At 51.6% G+C, this 19,581-nt stretch overlaps 1 protein-coding gene across 16 annotated transcripts in view; it reads right to left on the bottom strand.

Moving 5' to 3' along the window:
* The window catches only part of NFASC (neurofascin), a 237,611-nt gene that overhangs the window by 47,051 nt on the left and 170,979 nt on the right, over positions 1–19,581 (bottom strand). For 13 of the 16 annotated variants that reach the window (XM_006159237.3, XM_027776052.1, XM_027776051.1 and 10 more), the window contains 6 exons: positions 17,610–17,780; positions 12,791–12,841; positions 6,255–6,366; positions 5,368–5,552; positions 4,024–4,155; positions 478–621 (listed from right to left, as the gene is read on the bottom strand). In XM_006159237.3, the coding sequence (XP_006159299.1) occupies positions 478–621; positions 4,024–4,155; positions 5,368–5,552; positions 6,255–6,366; positions 12,791–12,841; positions 17,610–17,780 (795 nt within the window). The remainder of the gene's footprint in view (positions 1–477; positions 622–4,023; positions 4,156–5,367; positions 5,553–6,254; positions 6,367–12,790; positions 12,842–17,609; positions 17,781–19,581) is intronic. The other 3 variants (XM_027776050.1, XM_027776054.1, XM_027776060.1) reach the window with 1 other exon arrangement.

Raw genomic sequence — 19,581 nt, 5'->3', positions numbered from 1 at the left:
CAGCAGGAAAGGGAGAGGGCCAAGAGTGACTTCTCTTGTATATATATACATCAGAAAAGTCAAGACGCATTTTTGCATAGGAAAACATAGAAAAATATGTCATGACTTTTCTGATGGCTATATACGTGTGTGTGTGTGTATACGGCAATCCTTTTCCCCCTCCATTTCTCCATCTCATTAGAATCCTGGGTCAGGATTTGAACTGCAATTGGCCACGTGAGATCCAGCTCCCTCTGCACAGTGCTTAGCCCCCAGGTTTCAGGGCTGGCCTCTGCTGGAATTCCTGGCGGGCGTCTGCTGGAAGTCCTGCTGCCTGCCCAGCTCTGTGGGCTGTCAGCCCCCCACCCTGCCCACAGTCTCATCTCCAGTGCTCCCCAATCCTGCCACCCCCTTACTCCGCCCCACCAGGGTGATTCTGGAGAATAAGACACAGCCGAGCCCGGGGGGGCCGCACTGTGGGCGAGCGGGTGGCCTCACCCAGCACGCTGACGAAGGCGTTGGCCAGCAGGTAGCCGTGCTCGTTGGAGGTGTTGCACTGGTACACGGCCCTGCTGCTGATCTGGGTGTCCCGGAAGATGATGGTGTCGCCGGCCACCTCGCGGTTCGGGTTGGGTGGTGCGGCTACAGATAAGATAGATGTTCCTCATGAGAAAGGGGATCAGGGTGAAGGGGATTTGGGGTTCCAGCACTGTGGACGCAGCAGCACCGGTGGGCCCTGGGACACCTGGCTTCCGGGCCCATCATGGAGCCTCCTGGAGTCTGTTCCTCAGTCCAGTCGGGAGGAACAGGAATTCCTGCTTGGCCTACACAACAGCCGGGCAGGGGTGGGAAGCAGAAGCCTTGAAAACGAGAAGGGGTTTGAATTCCAACCACATCACCTTCCAGCATGTTCCACTCTCTAAGTCTCAGTTTCCTCATCTGAATGAGAGTAACATACCACCGTGTGGGAATTTCATGAAAAGAACCCAAGATTTTATGCAACTATAAAGGTCTGGCACATACTGATTGGGAGGGAGGTTAAAAAGTTCATGGGAAATGTATACTATGAAAAATTATGCATGAATTAAAAATTTTTTGCACCAAAATAAACCTTAGTCCATTTTCTACAAACTTTCTAAAATCTTTTCATATTACCATTATTACTATTATTTTGATGTGCATATGACTTTTTAAAATTTTAATAATTAATTAAAATTGATTTTTACATGACTTTTAAAAATTTTAATAATTAATTAAAATTGATTCCTTTTGGGGACCAGCAGGTAGTGTAGTGGTTAAGGCGCGCTGGACACTCCTACATGGCTGACCATGGTTTGACTCCCGGACCTGATGGCTTGCTTTCTCATTTTCTCTCTCTCTGTCTCTCTCTGTCAAATTAAAAAATAAATGAATGAATAAATAAAATGAAAAACAAAAACAAAAAACTAATTCCTTTTATTTTATTCTGTGCTTGCTGGTTTTTAAAAAATTTAATTTAATTTATTCATTCATTTATTTTAATTTGACCCAAGAGAGACAGTGAGAATGCAAGCTGCCAGGTCTGGGACTTGAACTGCGGTCAGCCACATGGGAGTGTCCAGCACCCTAATCACCACGCCACCCAATGGTCCCTGTGTTTGCTATTTTATACAGAACACTTTTAAATAAATTATCTTATAAAGGTAAAATAAAGTTTCTTTCTGATTCCATTAAAAAAACCAATAGCATCTGTTGTGTTCAAGCTGGACTTGCACCAAAATTGTCGCACATTGGACATACAGTCATCCACTGGGGCTGGAAAACTGGCTTGCAGGCGGCGTCACTTCTGGCAGGTACGTGGTGGAGACACGGGGAGGCTGGGTTTGGAGAAAGCTGGGTCTTTCTGATCGCCTTTACTCCCTGTTTACTTCATTACCATTCTCCCCACTGACTTGAATATGGGAATCTGCTCACCATCCTTAACCTCAAGGAAAACTTCTTGAAGAAGGGCGTCTCTGGACCAGCTGACATAGAGATGGCCCTCCGACTTGGATCCAGAGACAGGAATCTTCAACTGGGCGTCAGTAATATCCACAAAGCTGTGCTTGCTTACAGGACTTCTGAGATGGGTCATGCAATATACTAATGAATGGGGCCTGCCTTCTTCCCTTCCTCTGAGCAGAGCGTTCTCCAGACATTCCTGAAGCCACACCCAGGGAAACCTGAAGGTCCTGTGTTTGCCAAAGCTCTCAGGTCTTCCCAAGAAAGTATCCCAAATGAGGGAGACTCAGTTCTCCTAGTCCTGCTGACCCGCGGTGCAGAGAGCAGAGATGGGGAAGCAGCTGAGGGGTGCTGGCTCTTTCCCCATGTGACTCTGGGACCTGGGCCAAATCAAGAAATCTTTCTGGGCCTGATTTCCTTCATCTATAAAATCAGAACACATCTCTTCGTCTTTTTCCTACTCTAAGAGGAGAGGGATGATGGATTGCAAAAATAAAAGTGTCCAGCAATGTAAAGAATTGCCACTCTTCTCATCTTTACCCATGGGAAGATGACTTTCTGCGTAAGCCCTCTGAACTTCAAGTGGAAATCTTAGTTTACAGAACCCAGGAACTCACTCAGGATCTTCGACCTCCAAGGGAAGCCGGCAGAGGGAAGGAGCCAGGAGCCTGGCCCTGCGAGCGCCACTCCCTAGCTAACGCTGTGCCTGCCTGGCACTGAGAATCAGCAGAGGGTAAACGAGACGAGGCCGAGCCTTATCATCCTTCCCTGGGTCCCCACTCAGCAAAAACGCACCGAGGAAGGCAATGCCAGCAACTCAAGCGCCTCCCTGCCTGGAACCTCCTAGTCACTCCCTTAGGTGACCCCTGGGGAGAGTGACAGCGGCCTTTCCAGGGCAGGCTCAGCTGCAAGTGCTGGGCTGCATTTATTTGATGGAGCTGTGAAGTCTGGCATCATTGACTGCCTTGCCCCCAAGGTGCCATTAGGACAGAGCCGGGCAGACAGCAGGCAGTGTCCACATCTCGGCTTGTAGCCAAGGGCTAATATTTACTGGGGTAACTACAAGTTTGGTGCTAGCTGGGGCAGAGGGGGCTGTGGTTGCATGGCAACCCTGCCTTACACTCCCTAGCCGTGGGATCCCAGACAATTTCCTGCACCGATTCTTCCTCGCCTTTAAAGTCTGAGATCGAGAGATAAGGGCTGGACAGCTGGCAGTGTGCTTGACACAGCCCCTGTCTGAGCAGCACATCCCAACCCTCCCCTCCCTCTGCCCCGCTGCCTCTCCCCCTACTTCGACAACTGCTCTTGACTTACATTCTGAGTTCTTTCTACCTCTTTGCCCTTTGGGTTAATATCACTGCTTATGCTTCTGCTGGCCCTTAGAGAAAGTAACCACAGGACACTTAGAAAAGTAAATGCGACCAGAGAGACTATGATGGGTAAATCTGATCACAGCCACTGGGCAGAAACAATCCAGAGTCGCTGCTCCACCCATCGGGGCAGGACAAAAGTCTCCCGCAATCCGTGCCCCCTCAAGGACTGCACCTGTGCCTCTGCTTTCAGGGAGAGTCCCTCCTCATCCAACCACAGTCTTTCACGTTATCGCGCGGGCTGGCTCTTATTCTGCCCTCAGCGGAATGGGGCTTGAGTAACCAGCAATGAGTGACCGAATTCTTCTCCACCGTCCAAGCCCCAGCTTCTCTCAGAGCCCGGCCTCTCAGAGATGCAGCCACAGTCCTCAGACTCTGAACTGGGCTTGGTGGTGGTGAAGGGGCAGAAAAGCAGAGATTTAAGGACAACTCTGGGAAGCAGAACTCCCCTAAACATGGAACATAGTCACAGGGTTCCAGGGCCCCAGGCTGCCGACCTCCTGCTGTCTCACTCAAAGATGAGGCAAGCTTCCCGCCCCCTGAGATGTCCTGAGAGGTGGGCCACTGCGAAGCCACAATCAGGGACTACTCCTTTCCTCTTCTCCTAGTGCAGCCAGTGCTGGCCCTCACTGAGGGGGGCCGGGAGCCCTGCACAGGAGCAGAGGCGTGGGGGGAATGAGGGCTGGTTACTTACACTGCAGAGGCTCCCCATTCACCATCCACTGGACGGTGGGTTTAGGGTTCCCATTGGCTCGACACACCAGCCTGCCATCCTCACCGGGAGCCAGGATAAGGTTCTTGGGCTCATCCAACCAGTAGGGAGCAGCTGGAGGACAAGGACAGGCACGGGGGGTTAGGTGGCATGGGGCAGGCAGGTGCAAGAAACCATCCCGCCATCCTCACGGGAGCTGACCCGTGAGCACCAGGCCCTCCCCCTCCCCAGGGCTCTTGCTCAGGGGTGCCTCTGTCCAGCCTGCGCACGGCCGACCTGTCTATTTTGAGGTCACAGAACAATCGTGCTAAACTGGGCCTGCTCTTTAGAATCCCCTGAAGATGGATGAGGGCTTGTCTCCACCCCATGAAGTCAGAATACTCAGGGGAGGCCTGGGCAGCTAATGCTTTTAGAGGTCATCGGTGTTTATGAAGTGCACCTGCACCCAACAGTCCCACTGCCCGAGAGGGTGCTACCATGGACACCGGGTCGGTCCCTCTGGATTTCTGTAGTTGCATGATCAGCCCACTTAGGAAAGGGCTTATGTTCATTCTTGAAGGTATTGAACCTTGGGTAGAGCAGTCCTTAGCTGGCCACTCTCTTCAATTAGCTGGACAATTTGTCATATGTGGGCAGGTGGGCTTTTCTGAGAAGAGAGTCCTTTGGATCCGATTCTCAAAGATCTTGATATCCCCCCGACCCCAACACCTAAACAAAAAGGTTAAGAACCACTTGCTTTGTGTGTGGTGCTCCAGCACCACAAGGGCAACCAACTGTGTGCTAAGAGAGCTCTCGTCGTCTGGGCTTGGACCTCACCACCCCACTCATCCGTGCAGCCCCAGACTGAGAGCAACACGAGCCACACAGCACACAAGGCCGGGACCCAGAGAGTCAGGCTCTATTGCCACAACAGCCCAGGAAGGCCAGCTCTCCTTCTGGGGGATGGATGTGGCCGTGACAACGCCCCATTTAAAAAAGACGCAAGCACCATGCATAGGTACAAAGATGGCACGGAGCTCAGGTGGTGCACCACGCACAGCAATGCAGGAAGAGAGAAGAGGCCCTGGGTGGGATCCCAGCAGGCCGTGGGAAGAAATTCACCTGCTCAGGGAGCGCCAGGGAGGGTTGGGTGATGGCCAGGGCGGCTCTCCTTCTCTTAACCCCCACCCCCCACACACGTGCGTGCACACACATTCTCACAGATGGGAGGGGGACACCACTTGTGGCAGGGGGCTGCTCAGAGGCTCCCCCCGCTCACCCTGAGGAAGGGTGGTCGCAGTGCCCAGGGTGGCCAAAATTTCATAATGAGAAATACACACAACGTACCCTTTACTCTCACCGAGATCGTGTGCCGGGTGCTGCCCATCTTGTTGGAGGCCAGGCAGAAATACTCTCCGGAGTCTTCCTCGGAGACGTTGGTGATGCGCAGAGCCTTGTTGAAGTTCTCAAACTTGGCCTTGTCTGATGGGAGGTCCCCGCCTTTCTTGTACCAGGCAATGTCTGGGGTCGGGCTAGGAGGGAACCAAGCAGGAAACAAGAACTGATCACTCCACGTGGCCCTTCTCTTCTTCCACGAACCTGGGACACCGGGAGCCATACACGTGTACTTGCTGGGGTGGGGGGAGCCGCTGGTGGTGTGGTGGTTAGGGCAGCTGGATCCCACAAGGCTGACTCCACGGTTGGAGCTCTGGATTCGGCGGCTTGAAAAACATGCTGGGCATGAGTGTATGCGTTCCCAAAATCCCAAGAGGAGAAGGGAGAAAGATTTCAGCGTGGCCATCCCCCAAGGGGTACTTTCTCACTTTTCCTCTCTCCGTCTGTCTCTGGTGAGTACATGGGCCCTAGAGCAAAAAAAACTTAAAAAAAAAAAAAAAAGTGTGGTTGGGCCCAGGAAGATGCATGTCCTCTAAGAGCTTGTCTTTGCTACACAAAGGAGGACCCTCAGCCACAGAGACGGCGAGCACCCTGGTTAAGGGCCCTAAGACTGAAGCACACGGGATACCTGGCCTCCCCTTTGTCATTTCCCAAAAACAGAGATGGCCGAAATGGAGTGGAGGGGCCTACGTATTGGAAAGTTCTGTTCACTAGGGCTGATTGCTTCTCTTTCTGCAGCACTACCGGCCGGCCCCACTACGGTGAGAACACGGCATGATGGAGCCCCCCCATCCCACCCTGCGGAAAAGGCCTAGCCCGCGCATGCGCACTGTACGTACACCCCCGAGGCGATGCACTCCAGCAGCAGGTCCATGCCTCGCAGCACCATCTGACTGCTTGCCGTACCTTGGGGGTACATGAAGCTGGGTGTTCTCTCCGCAACGCCCCTGGCTGAAACAGGACAGAACAAGATCCCGTGAGTCTCCTGCCTAGAGGGCTGGCCCTGCCAGGCTGAAGTGGTCAGACTTGAGAGAAAAGTCACCATCCTCCCTGCCCGACCCTCCCAGCTAAGACCACCCCGGGGCCTGGTGACACTGGGAGAGGTGGTAGGAAGCTGGGCTCCTCCCCACCTGCACACATGTGTGTAGCTCTCGGCTCTGAAAGGATCCGCCGACAGGAGCCCAGCTTCCCTTGGGGTTTGGGATACCTCTCTTCCCTGTATGGGGAGGGGTGGTCTGAGCAGGGAGAATTCTACACCCCTACACCCTGAGCATCTTGTGTGGGTGTGGCCACCTGGCGGGCCGTCTCGTCGGCAGCAGTCCTTCCTCCCCAGACAGGACGTGCAAGAAAGAGAAGGCAGGAGTTGGAGATGCACGACAGACACCTGCCCTTTGGGACACTCTGAAGACAAGGAGTTGGGACAAAGCCACAAAGCCCCAGATAAACACTTGGGGATGCAGGGAGAGTTATTCACGGTTTAGCAAAGACACAGAGAGAATTAATGAGCAGAGATGACAGGAAATCACTCTGGGGCCAAGTCCATTCTGCCTCCTAATGACTTTGGAAGGGGTGGGAGAGGAAGGTGTTAATTGCATGTGTGATGCTGGGGTGCGGGTGGTGAGAGGAAAGTGGCAGCTAAGATGGAGAGAGCGAACTACAATCCAGCCAGGCTGGAACAGCTACAGGGCTGGCCTCAGCGGAATCTGCGCAGGCTCTAAAAGCCAGGCAGCTCATGGAGGTGGGTGTGTCAGGGCTGCAGGTTCCCTGTGGAAGGGGCCACCATAGGAGGGGGAGCCTTCCCTCTCCTCCAGAGCTCTTTATACAGCTCTCTAGAAACAGATAAGATGGAAAAGAGGACAAGGATTTCTTCACCAGAGACCCCAAGGCAGAAGGGAAACTGGAGGCACATTATTGTAAAGGAGAGGAATTAAAAAATAAAAACATAAGCTGAACCTCCCAGTCGGCTTAACGGGTCTTAGACTCAGTAAGACACACGAGAGTAGAGGACGCGGCTGGAGGGAGAGCCAAGCACTGGCCTGGCATGTAACTGATGCCGCTGGAGTAAGGACGGGGTGCTGGGGGACTCTATCTCTGCCACTGGTGATTCCTAAAGGGACTGGCTACATGAACTGGTGCCTGGCTAGGCCAGTGGGGCACTCGTCCTGGGGGTGCTCAGCTGCTCAGCATTTGCCATTGGGGGAGTGCATTTCATAGAGCTTGCTTCAACTTCATCTTTTTGTTATGGGAAGAAGGGAAATGGACAGAGGTAGGTAGTTGCCAGCAGGACACAGAGCACCCAGCCAGTGCTCCATAAATGCTTGTGTGATGAGTGAACCAAAGGGGAGAAGAGAACAAAGAAGGCAACAGTTTACCCCAGTTGTTATTTCTGTCTGGAGATGTGCTGTCGGTCCCGCCGATACACACATATATGACGTGGCTACTGCAGGTGTTAATCCATTACGTGGTTAATTGGTTACCATCGATATCTATAGCTCCTGTAGCATCCAGCTCTCAATATCAAGGAAGCCAGACCGCAACAGCAGCTTCCTCCCACCCACAGTCACGCAGTCACCAATGCAGTCAAAAGACAATGCGAGGTCAAGGACACTTTGAGGAGGAGTTTCCAGGGTAGGAGGCGCTGGTGTCAGGCTGGTGAATCTGGCAGGAGCTGGGAACCCTGGGACTCTGTGGATGAGTCCTCACGCTTCTTCTGTGCGGGGAGGAAGTCTGCAGATCCCAGCTTGCAATGCTGTGAATGTTTAATTCACACTGTAGCATGCAGCGCCCTAACCACGCATGACCAGCACACAATAAGGATGGGGTGGGGAAGAATTAGCAGAGTCCCGCTGTGGGTGCCTTGATACGCTGTCGCTGTGACTACAAGGTTATAGCAAAATTGCATTTGTAGGGTGTGGGCTAGCAACCATAGAATTATCCTAACAGAGAAGCTACTAAATTTAGAACAAGCCTAAATTTATTAAAAAAAAAAAAAAAAAAAAAGGTCAGGGGTTAGCAGGTGGTCTGGCGGTTAAGGTGTTGGACTCCCACATGGCTGACCTCAGTCTGAGTCCTCGACCTGGAGGCTTGAAAATCACACCGGGTGTGAGTGTGTGTGTGCTTAAAATCGTGGGAGGGGAATGAAGGAAAAGGGCTTACGGTGTGGCCATCTCCAGTGGGGAGTGATTTCTCATTTTTCCCTCTCATTGTTTCTCTCTGGTGAGCCCACAGTGCCCCATAGCAAAAGAAAAAAAAAAAACAAAAAAAAAAACAAAAAAAAGGAAAGCAATTCCAAAATTCAGAGACAATAACCAGGGCTACCACTCAGTGAGCGTTCATCGGGTGGCACTGTGCTGGTAGCTCTGTCCACATCACCGTCATGTTCGCTCCTCACAGGAGAACCCCCATTTCAGCAGAGCAAACTGAGGCTCAGTGAAGTCAACAGACTTGCCTGAGGTCACACTCTGGTTATTTTAGACTCCAGACCATCTGGAACCCAGACTTGTCGCCCACCCCTGCTCCATGCTGCCTCTTTGGCTAAAAATGGATACTCTACTCACCCCTACTCTGACATTCAACTTTGGAAATAGGTTTCTTACTCAAACCAAAGGAAACCCAAATTCAAGGCCAAAGGTGTGAAGGAGAAAGGTACTTCTGTCTCCGTGAGCTGCTCTAGAGAAACTCTTCCCCTGTGCTTTCCCGTCGCAGGGTCTCAGCTAAGATCCCATCTCTCCTCAGAGGCTAGCAAATAAACTCAGACCCGAGCTGGAGCAAAAGCAGTGAGGAGGGCCTAAGAGGCTCCAGCGGCATCTCACCTGGGGCTGGGGACATGGGAAACCTGAAGCAGTGACATCATTAAGGAGGAGAAGACTGATCCAAGGGAGGTTATAAAGAAATGTGATTGATCGTGGCAGGAGGCATTTATATGAAGATTTAGGAAGGATGAGCCATGGCTTTGGGAACCATTTTTCCAAGGGAGGTACCTAATTCCCTTCCCTGGAGAAGTTGGCAGGGAGAATCTCCGAGACAAACATGGTTCCAGTGTTCAATTCTAAACGGTGGAAGCCAGCAGTCTCTCCTGGATGTCACAGGACACTCTTTTACCGTGGAGACAGGGATGCCCAAGAGCCTACCAACACTCATATGTTTCTGTTACTTTCTCTGATCTTCTGGGTGGGATCTGACCTAACGCCTGCCCAAACCTGGAGTCTAGATGCTAAAGTTCATTCTGGTGGATTTCAGAAGAATCTTCCCACATGGGCCCATCTGACCTTCAGCCGAAGGAGGGCCTGAACGCTCCTGCTGCAGCTGAGAGTGGGCTCATGGGTCCCAGGGGAATATGGTAGGCCATGGGGACATGACACCACCTCAACCACACTGGCTTTCAAGGGCCAGTGAAAAATGCTTCTTGGGGGCCAGCAGATGATATAGCAGTTATGTCACTGGATTCCCACATGGTCGAAGGCGATTTGAGTCCAGGACGTGGTGGCTTGAAACTCACGCCAGGCATGTGTGTCCAAGATCTTGGGAGAATAGAGAAGAAGGGATTGTGGTGTGGCCATCCCCTTTGGAGGGTGATTTCGCAGTTTCTCTCTCATTGTCTCTGTCTCTCTTTCTCCAGCGAGTGCACGTGCCATAAGGCAAAAACCTCTTAAAAAAAAAAAAAGAAAAGGAAAAAAATAAGTGCTTCTTGGTCGCCTCCTGCTGGAAGACAGTAAGATTGCCAGCAGCCTGACTGGCTCTCCTCTGTTACGTGCTGCGTGTTAGCGGGACTTGAGTTCCATGCTTCGGGTGTATCTGAGCGCCTGTGCCAAAAACTGCTTTGAGGGCCAGTCGATCCTACACCTAGACCACTTTGCTGCTTTTAATGATCAGAACTGAGAACCGAAGCAGCACGGGGCTGGGCTCCTGGCATCTCTACCTCTCTGCCCCAGGAACGGCGGCTGCTCAAACCCCGGAAGATGAGACCAATGCTTTGTCTAGTAACAGTGGACACCTTTCATGGCCAGGAGATTTTTCCTTAAGTCCAACGTCCATCCTGCCTGCAGCCATTGAAGCCATCCCTTACCCAGTTGTCAGCATAGCTGAGGCTCTGAGCGGCTTTGGGGTCTCTAGTCAGCCTTAATATTTTCCTCTCTGTAGAACTTCCCTCCTCTAATTGTGCCTGCCTCCCTCCACACCGGCTTCTCAAGTTCTCTCCATTTCAGAAGCGTGCTTGACCCAGCCTCTTTAAACCAGTGATGGGTGACAGGCAGCAAGCGCTGATGCTGCGTCTCACGCCCCGCTAAGGCCCATGTGCATGGAGTTATCCTGTTTCATCCTCACCACAATCCTCAGAGGAAGGTCCTGGATGCATTTGGTAGACCAAGAAATTAAAGTTCTGAGACTTGCCCAGCATCACTCAAGGGTATGTCAGGGGGCACCTAGTTCAGAAGATACCAGCCCACTGTAGAAATCACCAGAGCAAAACATAAGGAAGGGGCAGCCCTACTGCTTCAGAGGAAACGTCATGGCCCTAAGTCAGCTGGAGACGGGCATTTTCCCCTGACGCCTCCATCCAGGTTCTCTCACTCTGGGAAGAACTTACCCTCCCTCCTTCCTTTTCACTAGAGGCTGTCCTCTTGAAAGCAAAGGCCCAGTCCTCCTTTGTTTAATGTGGCCTCGCTTTCCCTTTAGATCCTTCCCAGCCGCTTCATACTTGGGTCGGCCCGGACAGAGGACAAGAGCGCAATCTCCGTGTGAGCGCTCGGGAGCTCTGCTTGGTTTCATGGCCCTGACCAGTTCTCAGTCCTCCCAATCGCTCTCTTGTAACAATACCAACCACTGGTCATGAACGAACTGGTGTAAGTGGCCAGAGTGACTCGAACTGACCCTGTGGACAAACAACAGTCTACATACGTTCCTGCCCACGGTGCATCTTATAGAAAGCTAGGCGCTTGGACCAGATGCTGTCTAAGGGGCTTTCTGGTTTTGATATACTCTGGGTTTCGAAATACTTCCCACCGGGAATCCAGTATAGGAAAAGGTATTGCCCAGTGCGCAGTGGCTCACAATAGTGATGGGCCCCTTCTTCTTAAAAACAAACATGCCCAGAATCTAACAAATGTCCCTGCTTTCTCGGGCAGTGAATCTCTTTGGCAGAGTCTCCGTGTGGTTCTGGTTGCTTGGTGCCAAGTTAGAGCCTCTCTCTCTCTGACTCTTGTGCCCTCACCCCACCCCCCACTCCACACGCTGATCGCTGTTGACATTGGTACAGTACAGCACAGGCCCTTCCTATCTATCTGAGCCCACAGCGACCTCCTTGGGGACCTGCAGCCTCAGCTTCTGCAGCATGACTGATGACAGAGGCCAGCTGCCTTGCTGGGACCAGCGGATGATAATGCCTCTTACTGCCCAAAGAAAACAAGAAATTCTATAACCATGGCGAGGGGTTAACTCAGGTGTGGAAATAGCCAAATACCCTAGTAATCAGAGGGAGCGACCAGTTGTGCGATGCTTAAGAAATAAGACTCGTGGTCATTGTTCCAGGGTGGGCAGAGGTGGGCATGGGTTTGCATGCATGACAGAGTAGAGCAGAGGCACAGGTGAGAGGGTACAATAGATGGTCCAACTTCATTTACGTGTAACCTGGAAAGAGAACTCAGAGCCCGACTCTCATGTCTATGTCCCAGATGGATTTTGAAGGGACTTGGGGGCCAGTAGGTGACATGGTGGTTGAGGCATTAGACTCCCATGTGGCTGACCATGGTATGAGTCTTGGACCTGGCAACTTGCTTTCTCATTTTCTCTCTCTCTTTCTTTCTGTCTTCCTCTGATGACTACAACAAGTTAAAATAATAATAATAAAGAAAACAAACTAATTCTTTTAAAAGATAAAATAAAGGGACAAGGGGTCTAGCCATAAAATGGTGCACTCAGTAGCTAGGGCTAGACTAGGCAGTGCGCAGCTCCTATCCAGACACCACGGAGTTAACGGAACTTACCCTACAAAGTTGTGTTCTTTGACTCCTAGGAAGCAGACTCCTCACTGTGGGAACCTAACTATTCTCGGATATTCTCCATCCATCCACTGATTCCTAAGCTTCTGCTGACACCTCCAAGAAGCTCTTTTGAAAGCCGACCCTGATCCGAACAACTGGTTGAGAGTCTGGTAACCGGAGGCTTGCTCTCTGTAGGCGAGCACACAACCATGTGAGCCACCTCCAACTCCCCACTGGCCACCTTCATCCTGGTGCACAGCGTGCGGGAGGTGTCATGTTGGCCTGGCCAGCTGTCAGACCTGCCACCCAGCAGGAGTTAATGACATGGTATCAGTCAAGTTAGGCAAACGGGGGTTAAGATAGGCAAGGTTACTCCCAAGGTTACCGCCGCAACTCACCACTGTACATGTCAGGGTGGTTTCTTAAGGACGAGTCATTATAGGGGTGGTCTGCAATAAACAAAAGAGGGTAAGCAAACAGGAGGCCATGGAGAAGTCGTGAGGCATAAACGGGGGGCGGGGGGGGGGAGAAAAAACAGAAATGCAAAGCCACAAAACAACCGAGGACAGCACCAGTGGTCTGTTGCAAAGGAAAGACTTGGCATATCGGGGAAGGAAATACGCTTGGTGAAGAACAAGCAACACAAAACAGCCCCAACAAGGGAAGAGAAGGTTAAATCCTGCAAAAGAAGGCAACGATAAAATAAGTTCCTTTGTAAATGAACAAAGTGAGGCTTGAACATTCTTTTTTTTTTGAGAGATTTTCACTGTAGGGTGCGTGCGCTCGCCAGCCAGACAGAAAGAGACATAGAGACAGAAAGCGAGAAATCACCCCCCAGGGGGGATGGTCACGCCGCAATCCCTTCTCCTCCATTCTCTTCTCGGGATCTTGGGCACGCACGCACACGCGCCCGGCGTGAGTTTTAAGCCACCGGGTCCGGGACACGAACCGCGGTCGACTACGTGGGAGTCCAGCGACATAGCCATTACGCTAACTGCTGGTTCCCGTGAGGCTTGAACTTTAATTGCTTGGTCCCACTATATTTTCGGACCAATGAGGTCAGGTGTAGTGGTGTCTTGCGGGAGTCTTTAGAACAACTCATCAAAGTCCTCAGTGCCCAGGGCTCTGGTTCAGGCCAGCCCTGGGGACAGCTAAAGAGAAAGGTGTGTCAGTGAGCCCTGGGGACAGAACAAGTTCCTCCCGGAGCAGAGACTGTGCTGCAGGGGTGGGAAGAAGTTGAGAGGAGGTCAAGAGTCGTCGACAGAGTGCAACAGAGAACTCCTGGCTGTGCCCAGCAACAAGCACCCCCCATGCAACCAGGTGGGCATTGCTAGAGTTTGCGAGACACACGCAGGGACTTAAAAAAAGTTCATGAAAAAAAAATGGAATTAAAATCTGAGTTTATTTTGGAGCAAAAAATAATGATTAAAATCCACACATTATTTTTTATACTATGCTATTTCCATGAACTTTTTGAAGTACTCCCCCCCACACATACACACACACATACACTCTGCATCTCTGTTAACAGATAGGCCTCTTCAAGAGGAGCCTGGGAGTGGCCCAGTGAGGCAGGAGAGCTTGGCTGAAGGTCAGGCTTTAGGGTTTAGAAAGGGAGCTTAGGACAGAAGAAAGTATAAGCTGTGAGTTTTATACGGGGACTGGGAGAGCCTGCTGACCCGCTGGAGGTTCACATCGGGAGAAAGTCTTTTACAGTGAGATCGGTGGCTGCAGTTCCAACGTCTGGTGATTAGAACCCTTGGACATGTCATCTTAGCTGAGAAAAGCACTTTGGAATAGGACCTATAACCATGCCCATGCCCTTGAATAGCTTTTCACTATCGCCAAACCCTTCCAGCTACTGGGGTCCAGTTTTGACAGTACCAGCAAAGGGGGAGGGTAGTGCCGCTGACCGGAAGCCAAGCAGACAGCACCAGAAGCCCAGAACACAGTACAACTGCCCAAGAGGGACAGGTGCGGTGCCAAAACATTTGCATATTTGAAGACAGATCAGGTCCTGTTACAACTAATTGCAAGAGGGCATGTGAGTTCTTGCCTGGGATGGGCACTGCATTGCATCCCAAATCCTTTTAACAGCAGGCAGGAAGATTCTCATTACTCAGAGCTATCTCTTAAGATAGTTTGTGGTTAAGGCTGCAGCCCGTGGGGAAGCCAGCGTGGGTATGTCTGGAGTTCAGGTGGGGGGCACTAATCCTCACGGGATGTAGCAGCAAGGTGGCCTGGGACAGGTGGGGCTACAGCCGGGCTCGGGAGGGGGCGTCCTGTTGCTCTCTTGGGGGAGCATGGTGACATGCACAGATGAAAGGACTCTTCTTTCCCGCCCCATGCCACCATGTGAAATGGAGCCTATCTTTTTCCAAAGAAGGGACCCACACTCAGAACCAGCATCACAGGTGTGGATTCTGGGGCACACTCAGAGAGACCATCCATCTGAGCCCTCTAAGACTGTCACATAGACATTGGAAGAAGGAGGGGCATGGACAAGTCAGGAGTGTGGTGGTTAAGGTGGCTGGATCCTACATGACCAACTATACAGTTTGAGTCCCAGACCCAGTGGCTTGAAAAATACACCCGGCATATGTGCATGTGCTCAAAATCCAAAACGGAGAAATGGAGAAGGGATTGTGGTGTGACTCTCCCCCGGGCAGTGCTTTCTCTCTCCTCTCTCTCTCTCTCTCTCCAGTGAGCGCATGCACCCTCTAGCAAATTAAAAAGAAAAAAGAAGGGAGCAGGGAGAACCATCCTCTCCCACCACAGCTGCCTCTTACTGTTGCCGGAGGCACCAGGAGGGCCTGGTTCCATCCCGCGTGGGCAAGGTGAGGCAGGTGCACCTTCATTAGCCACATAGCTGTTTCTCTTTCGCTGCATCCCAATCAGGTTTAGAAAGGACTTCAGACTGTCCCGTACTCTGCATTTTATTCCTTTCTCCTTTTCCTTTAATGCAGGTAATAAAACACCTGGGTGCAGTCGCATGTATTTCTTCCCAAATGGGCAGAGTGCGACAGGAGCACCTGGTGAGGACAGGGCCTCTGAAGCTGGCCCCACCTGACCGTTCTGCCTCCTGGCCCCAGACCTGGTTCTGAAGGCACAACAGAAAGCCAGTGTCCTTTCCAGGCAGGGGAGTAGAGAGGGCATAGCTGAGCTATTTTTAGCAACTGGGCCCAATTCCGAGCTGGCTCAGATGCCCAGAACCTGCTCCCAGTCAAAGCTGCCCCTGGGAGAACTGCAGGGAGCTGGCGGGTTTCTGTCCAATCACCTGCAGAGTTTCTGGTCATTGGAGACTTTTCAATGGAAGAGGGGACCTAGAAATGAAGCAGAAATCCACGTCTCTTACATCCTCTGGTAGAAAAAGGATGTTTCTGGAAAGTCCAATTTCTAAAGGTTGAAATCTCTAAATACTTAATTCTATGGAGGAAGGCCCTCCACTTAGCCTCTGCCCCACACCTCGTGACAGTGACAGCCTCTGCCCAGGACAGCAGAGGTCACCTGTCTCAGTCTTTGAAGCAGCGGGATGACTATAGGTGACAACACTGAAGGCTGCACAAGGTCAGCTCAGTGAGGCTCTTGCTCCTGACGCCCTGTGCCTCCCACTGCCCAGGGCTGCCAGCCCTGTCCTGGCTACGGAGGCCAATCCGAGGTCTTGGGCGGACCACACTGTCCTCCCCACTTCAGCCAGCTGGCAGGCCGTCACCCCGCCATGCACTGAGGAGACACCACAGACAAACCAACTTTCTTCTCCAGCAGGCCTCCCTGGGCCTGGATCGGGAATAGGCAGCCAGGGTGGGGGAGCGAGCAGACTGGAGCCGGGTCACTCTGCCAGGGACACATGGAGCTTGCTGCCGGGGCACAGGCTCAGTCACCTCCCTGGGCTCTCAGCACTCTCGGAACAGAGCGGGGGGGACACCACAGGGGCACGAGACAGTGAGAAGGGCCAACAGGGCTTAAAGAAAGGCAGAGGACTCAACAAAGCGAGAAGAAAGAAGGCAGGAGGGGAAACAGGAAGTGAAAAGAAAGAAAATGGAGGAAAGAAAAGAGGAGGGGGGAAAGGCAGGAGAAAGGGAACCACTTCCTACAGCTCCACCTTCTGCTGTGGTGGGAGGAGTGGGAGGTTGTGCAGACCCTGGGCACCTCCTGACCCTCCAGTCAAGAGGGAGACGAGAACAGCAAGGGGTCCGCACCCCACTTGTCCTTTAGGAGAAGGGGGCTCAGCCAAGCTTCACACAAGCCTGCCCACAGTCACCCAGAGGGCATCGTCGTCACCTCTGTGAGGGCTTTGGGAAGCCAAGGAAGCCTGTGGAAACTGCCAGCACTCACACAGTGGTCTTTGCCTGGGCTCCCCAACATCCCCGCTGCCGTATGGAAAAGGCCCTGCATAGCACTCAGGCAGACTAAGGTCTCTTCCGGAGGCACATTCCAGACATGCGGTGTGAGCCCACAGAAGCAACCCTTAACATCCCGAGTGGGCTGAAGACTTTAGCCAAAGCTTCAGGCTGGCTCATTCCCCGCCAAGAAAGGTGCTTCTTGCTTAGCTTCTCTCTCTCCTCTGAACGGCTGCGAGCCCATGATGGGTCAGGAAATGCTGATTTGCTTTAGTACCAGCCAACACTATCAGGGAGCTACAGCTACCACAAGTAAACTCACACACGAGCCTGCAGCTTACAGGCACCAACCCCACACCGCTCAGCAGGGACATTAAGGCCTCATACACGTCTCTTCCTGTGTGCCCACTCATCTCGACCTTGTACGCTGTGGCTTTTTTCAGAACATTCCGGTAACCAAGCAGTGACTAGATGGATGAGAAATGCCCAGGCTGAGTGTAGGAGAGGGTGTCAGATGACCACTGAGGCAGTGGTTCTCCAAGTCTGCTGTGCGTCGGAATTGCACGGGGAGCTACCAGAGACCGAAGAGGCCCAGAGCACGGCCCAGAGCACAGCCTGGGCCCTGGTGTATCTGCCAAGCTCCGACTCCCACCAAAGCTAGAGAAGCATTGGCGGAGAGCAGGACCAGTTCAACTTAAGGCTTCAGAATCATGAGGTGTTGTTGGAGGGCGGCAGAAGTGGCTCGGGGTCAGCGGGCTGGAAGGGTTCCTAGAGCAGCCTCACAGGCGAGTCTACTCCAGACTCAGGTACCCAGGGCTGTTGGGCTCGGCAGGCTGCCTCTTCCGGCCCCTCGCCCCGGGCAGGGGCCTGCACTTACTGGTGAGGACCTTGAGGGTGAAGGGGTTCTTCTGCTGGATGGTGTGGGTGAAGTGGAAGCGGGCGTTGCAGCTGTAGTCAGTCTGCATGTCCTGCAGCATCACGTTGGAGAAGTACAGGTCTCCGTTGTGGCCCTGGGAGACTCGCTTGTCCTGGGTGATAGGCTCCATGGCTGCGAGGAAGCAGAGGTAGAGTGAGAGATGAGAGGTGTTGGGAGCAGTGGCCACGTCAGCATGGCTCTGACAATGGGCACTTACAGAGCGTCAGCCGGGGCCAGGGACTTGACATTATTTGGTCGAATCCTCTCAACTCTGAGGCAGGGCTTGTTTTCATTTTACAGAGGAGAAATCAAAAAAACTGAATGTGTCCTTTGGTCGCAAAGGCGGCGAAGGGAGAGCAGGATTTTAAATTTAGACCTGCCTATCCCCCATGCCCATGTGCTCCAGCCACATTTCCCAAACTCCCACTCATGCCACCACTGCCCCCAAATCCAGAGGGAGGGGACACAGCCTTTGGATGCTCCCCAAATTGGGATATAAAATCTCACGCCAGCACAGTGACCACCCAAGCACCTAGCTTAGGCCCTGACACACAGTAGGCACTTACCACTTTTTTTAAAATGAAATAAAACTGAATGTGGTCTTGTAGCGCCTCATCAAAACTTAACCTTTGGGCCAGCAGGCGGCATGGAGGTTAAGATGGCTGGATCCTACATGGCCGACTGTGTGGTTCAGACCCTGAACCTGGTGGCTTCAAAATTATACCAGGTATGTGTGTGTGTGTGCCCAGAGTCCCGAGAGGAGAATGGAGGAGAAAGGACTGAGGCATGGCCATCCCTCTGGAGGGTGATTTCTCACTTTCTCTCTTTCTCTCTCTGGAGAATGCAATTGTCCTATAGTGGGGGGAAAAAACCTCAAAAATAAAAACCTAAAAATAACTTAGCCATCAACAATCATTAGATACACCTTTGTTTCATTGTTATTTCTTACCCCTTAGTAAAAAGCACTGCCAATTATAATTAAGATGTATACTAATCAGCAAAGCACATCACCAATTTTATGAGGCCTTCCGATTTTAGAAATGTTGAAATATGGAAATTTAGAATTAATGATGTCATAGGAGTGGATGATAAGGCCAACTATATTCTCTATTTTTTTTTCAAGTATTGCTACATCTGATATAAATGCTAAAAGCCAGATTTTCAGGCTGTTAAGTTTATAAAAATATATTTATATGGCTGATTACTCATAGTTACCTCCCTCTATCCACTACAAAAAATGTTTTTTTAACAGGTTTTTGCCATAGGGTGTGTGTGCTTGCTGGGAGAGAGAGACAGAAAGATAGAAAGTGAGAAGTCACACACCTCCCCCCCCAGAAGGGGTGGCCACACCACAATTCCTCCTTCATTCTCCTGGGATTTAAGACATGCACATACATGTACCTGGCACGATTTTCAAGCTGCCAGGTCCAGTACCTGAACCACGTAGGCCATGCAGGAGTCTAGTGCCTTAACTACCGTGCCACTTGCTGGCCTCTACAAACAGTATTTGAAGTCACTATCGCTTTTATTTATTTATTTATTTATTTAATTTTCCAGAGGGTGCATATACTTGCTAGAGAGAGAAAGAGGGAAGGGAAAGCACCCCTAATAACACCCAGTGAGGCATGGTCATGCTGCAACCCCTTCCCCCTTTATCCACCCTGTTGAGACTTTGGGCATGCATGCACATGCTCTTGGCATGTTTCTCATGCTCCGGGATCTGAGATTTGAACTGCACAATAGGCAATGTGGAATCCGGCTCCTCCCATCATCAGCCCATGGGCTGGCCCTTAAGTCACCATTTCTTAAATGTTAAGAAATGGTTAATGATGCCAATTTCCCCGCAATAGGCCCCATAGTTCTTCAGTTTGTTTCTAAAAAAATTTATCACAGACCTACTATGTGCCATGCATGGTGGTAGAGACTAGGGAAA

This window comes from Tupaia chinensis, unplaced genomic scaffold, assembly GCF_000334495.1.
Source record: "Tupaia chinensis unplaced genomic scaffold, TupChi_1.0 Scaffold000627_1, whole genome shotgun sequence".
Lineage (NCBI taxonomy): Eukaryota > Metazoa > Chordata > Mammalia > Scandentia > Tupaiidae > Tupaia > Tupaia belangeri.
Note: the sequence above shows the minus strand (reverse complement) of the source record. Positions and strands in the feature narration are given on the sequence as shown.